Below are 5,000 nucleotides of genomic sequence, written 5' to 3'. Positions count from 1 at the left end.
TACTCTCATCCGTACCACATCCACGCACATTAAAAAACCTAAACCTTAGGATACTGGTTGGAAAGCTCCTAGAATCACTCATGCGTTTACTTTTTTTAGGAATGTCCCCTTTGGGGCTACAGGTAGCGGGACTCCTAATCCCATCCCCTTTCCCGTTTTTTGTCGCCTCTTACGACTCAAGTGGAAAGGCTTGGTGGTAGCATTCTCTTCCTTCACCACAGGGTAGGCGAAAAAAGGAAATGAATATTCAGAGAAGTGGTGCAGGACAGTAACAAGGGGTTGGGGGACAGCATAACGGAGGGACAGTCGTAGTACAGAAGTGTCATAATTTCTCTATGAACAGAGTTTTCCTCTATCACAGGCAAAATGATGTGTGTCTCTGGTCCGTAGGGGCGCCCCATATAGACCCTAAAGTATCAACTGCATGCTACTCTGCCACAATAATATGCAGCTAATACCCCAGACGGGTCCAATATATATATATATATATATATATATATATATATATATATATATATATATATATATATATATATATATATATTTATATATATACGTATATATATATATACATATATATGTGTATATATATATATATTTATATATACGTATATATATATATACATATATATATGTGTGTATATATATATATATATATATATATATACATATATATATATATATGTGTGTATATATATATATATTTATATATATATATATATATATATATATATATATATGGCAACATGCGACTACTGTAGTTTCCCCTTAACACATACAGCATTTTTATAAAATAAGATTACTACGATTGAGCAAACTATTGTATGTATATACAATATAATTTCACCAGTCACTCGGGGGGGGGGGGGATTGATGTGGCAATATGCCATTACTGTAGTATCCCCTTAACGCATATAGCATTTTTTTTAATCATATTACTATGATTGGGCATACTATTATATGTATCCATGATAATGAAACTATATATTGTAAATAACGTTGCCACTTATAAGGTGAAAAGCATCTGAATGTAACATTATTGTACAAATGTACAAAGTAATAAAATAATGATTATATTTAACATATGTCATGGTGGGCAGAAATTCAATAACAAGTCCAAAGAGAATCGGAGTTTATTTTAATCCTTCTCTTACGGACGATTAACATTCACCTTGAAATGGTTACTAACCACATCATATATGTATATATATATATATATATATATATATATATATATACATGTATATATATACATATATATATATATATACATATATGTATATATATATATATATACATATATCTATGTATAAATATATATGTAGATATATGCAGGTTTGATTAGATACGACAGCATTGTGGAAAGTATTGATTTGTTTCTTGTGTTTTCATTTTTCTTAATTATACTCTTCCCTTGTATGGGGAGGGCATCAAGCAATTTTCTATAGTTTTCCATTTTAATACTAAGACGTTTCGTCTTTTTAAAGACATCTTCAGGTATTTCTGTGTTAAAGATATCATAAATATTTGTGATATTCTAAGTTAGAGCTTAAATTACAATAATAGTTGGACTTATACATGATTATATTTACAAACCAAGCAGTTAGAATTACATTCAAATTTTGACATTTCTGAGATTACACCAGGAAACTAAACAATAAAGATACATTTTAAGTTTGATGAAAAATAAAACTTCTTCTACATGCCTTATAGGTGAAAGATTTCCTTAATTTAAATGGCTGGTGGTTGTATCTTAACCCTAAAAGACCTTCGTTTGGGAAGGTGTAAGGTGTTTAAAGGATTACCCGTGATCTCTGGACTTTCAAACTGTTTGGCGATCACATGAGAAGGGTTGTGTGGTGGGGAGGAGGAGGATAATGGGGAGGAAGAGGGGGAGGAGGAGGTGAAGGGGGAATGGGGGGATGCTAAGGGGGAGGGGAAGGAAAAGGCGAAGGAGTGCATTTTATAACTCTACAAAGGTATATTAGACGTTAGGTCGCATTGCAAATTGAAGGAGGAGGATTTTTCTCAAATGTACATAGCCTCTAAAAGTTGGAGCTTTCTTGGCATGCCTTGATATTAATTCCCTAGTGATTACAATGTTATTGTATTTCTTTTGATGTTCCTTTATCGCCCCCGTTTGTTGATGGTATGATAATATTCTGCCTAACGTGTATTGGGTATGACCAATATAACTAGATGGAAGTGCAAAGTAACCCTCTGGACAAGTGATGATATGGTTTAACGTCACAAACTCCCCCCTGTCAGAAGGCTAAGAAGATGCCCCTCACAGAGAACTTTGTAGCGTAGAATTTAATAAACCATGCCCTTGATTCAACTTCGCCGGTGGCAGGATTCAAATCACCATCCCCTCGACCTTAGCTGCAAGTAACGACACCCTAATCCGCTCAGCCAGCGTGCTTCCTGGAGAAGTAAATTCATAAGTTACAATGGTCCTTTGCAATGCCTCTGGTTTGAACAAGTTGTTCTTCATGACCAGTGAAGATGTTTTGGGATTTTCATAATATATAATGACTTTTATTTCATCATCCTTCTTTACGGGGTGGCAATTTTTCTTTATTATATCTCTGACTACTTTTTCATCTTTCTTGTACGCCTGTATGTAAGTGTCTTGATGTAATGTGTTTATCTCGTGTTTTGTGTGGGGTTTATATTGGGTTTGTCTTGGGAATGAAATTTATGAAGGATTTCTCTTGTCATGTTGTCAAAATCAGTGTTAGAGTATCCATTGTTTATAAGTATTTGTCTTATGTGCTTGAGTTCATTATGCAGAGCTTTCCATGATGAGCACATATGTAAAGCTCTTTTAATATATGCTCTGATGACACCTTTTTGTAATTATCTGTGCATTACTCATTTCGGTTCATGCACTTGTTTAAGTTATTAGACTTCCGCTATACACTCAAAGTGAATTTAATGGATTTGCAGTCTACTAATATGTTTAGGAAGGGGAGAGTTCCGTCGTTGTTCATTTCTACAATGAATGAGAGTCCAGAAATCTCTTGGAAGCGGTATCTTAATAGTTCAAGGTCGCCATTTGATTTAGTACTAACAAATATATCATCGATGTATCTACAATGTATATGTGGTGTTATATCACTGTTTAAAAAAAACCTGTGTTCTACTTCAGCCATATATGCTTGAGCAAATAGGACTTCTGGTATTTATGTAATTCACTAACTGAGAGGGACGGTTTTGCTTCACTTTAGGGTTACAATTTCTGGGGTCTGTGACAGTGCATGCTTCACGTGACTTTTGTTCCGCGTGGCGAGTTGTAGTTTAGCGTATTGTTGTGGAACGTCACAGCGTGCAGTTTTTACACCCAATCTTTGGGGGGCATTTTTCACACTACATTTTGTTTTCTTGTTCTAATGTGAACTCCTTTTAGCATGTTTACTTTATTGATGGGTTATACGTTCTTCTTCTTGTTCCAATTTCTTTGTTCTGTGACGATGCATGCTACGCGAGACATTTGTTCCAGGGAGTGCATTGTGGTGCGGGCCCATCGACAGCGGGATGAGTTATCACAGCCATCACTGTGTTTCTTTATTTCTTTATTTTTTTTTTTATGGTAAACTGTGAATGTTTTTAAGGTAGCATTGCACATTTTGTATTATAGTTTGATTAATATTTTTGTTTTGTTTTTCATTTGTGTGTTTTTTGTGTTTTTTTGGTATGTTCTACCGGTGTTTGAATTTAACGGTTACTGGGAAGACCTGTCCCAGTGCACCAGGTATCCCCTATTTATGTACATTTCCTATGGCTACCACTGTATTACCCTGAAGACGAACCCCGGACAGGGTTCGAAACGTCGGAATAAATTGACGAACGTCGAGTCCAGCGTATACTTTCTTCCATAAAATGGTTCCTGGACTCCAGCTATTTTCGAATATATATATATATATATATATATATATATATATATATATATATATATATATATATTTGTGTGTGTGTGTGTGTGTGTGTGTGTGTGTGTGTGTGTGTGTGTGTGTGTGTGTGTGTGTGTGTGTGTGTGCGTGTGTGTGTGTATGTGTGTGTGTGTGTGTGTGTGTGTGTGTGTGTGTGTGTGTGTGTGTGTGTGTGTGTGTGTGTGTGTCTGTGTGTGTATGTGTGTGTGTGAGTGTATATATATATGTCACAAGAGTCTGTTTAACCTTACAGAGGTGTGACAGCTTGTTCCGACCATTAGTTTGCTTGGGGCCGGTGCTGGAGGACCTGTAACCCTTTTGGGGAGCAATAGACTTGTGGAAGGTACTAATTAGCAGGCTCGAGAAGGTGGGATAAGCCAAGCAATCCACCAACGGATCTAGCAATCGATGAAGAAACTCAAGAGAGACAGAACGGACTGACCCAAGGAAGAAGAACGCAGAATATTAAAAGGACAACGAAAAGGATAGCAACAATTAACATTGGCACAATTCGAGGAAAAGAAGAAGTAGTAGAACTAATGAAGGAGAGAATCTGGGACATCTTAGGAATAGCTGAAACTAGATTGAAAGGGAAGAACGGAAGAAAGGCTATTCATGACAATTATCTACTACTCCACCAAGGTGATGATTATGGAAGTCATGGATTAGTAATAGTCCTTTCACCTGATGTCAGCAACAACATAGAAAGTATTGAATATATCAACAATAGAATAATAAGCGTTTCGTTAAAGACAAAATACTTCAGTTTGGATATAGCCCAAATCTACGCCCCCAACAGGGCCTGAACTTAGAAGAAAAAGAAAGATTTTATGAAGAATTACAAGACACAATTGACAGAATGCCTAACCGGGATATCAGCCTTATCATAGGGGACCTTAATGGTCATGTAGGACTCAGAAGTAAGGGAATAGGAGAAGTGGGGGGAGAATTCAGTATCGGAGACATAAATGAAAATGGAAACAGGATAATGGACTCTGTGTAAGGAACAACATGTCCATTATGAACATCTTCATACACCAACTGACGCACAAATGGATATGGTATAGG

General features: G+C 36.1%; 1 protein-coding gene across 1 annotated transcript in view; it reads left to right on the top strand.

The window, feature by feature from the left end:
* LOC143033186 (uncharacterized) overlaps positions 1–5,000 on the top strand; it is an 11,943-nt gene that overhangs the window by 5,578 nt on the left and 1,365 nt on the right. The window contains exon 2 of the mRNA XM_076198379.1: positions 4,732–4,931. Within this exon, the coding sequence (XP_076054494.1) occupies positions 4,732–4,931 (200 nt within the window). The remainder of the gene's footprint in view (positions 1–4,731; positions 4,932–5,000) is intronic.

This window comes from Oratosquilla oratoria, chromosome 15, assembly GCF_046742065.1.
Source record: "Oratosquilla oratoria isolate Oo_2021 chromosome 15, ASM4674206v1, whole genome shotgun sequence".
In the NCBI taxonomy this organism is placed as follows: Eukaryota; Metazoa; Arthropoda; class Malacostraca; order Stomatopoda; family Squillidae; genus Oratosquilla; species Oratosquilla oratoria.
This window is presented reverse-complemented; position numbering and strand designations above follow the sequence as displayed.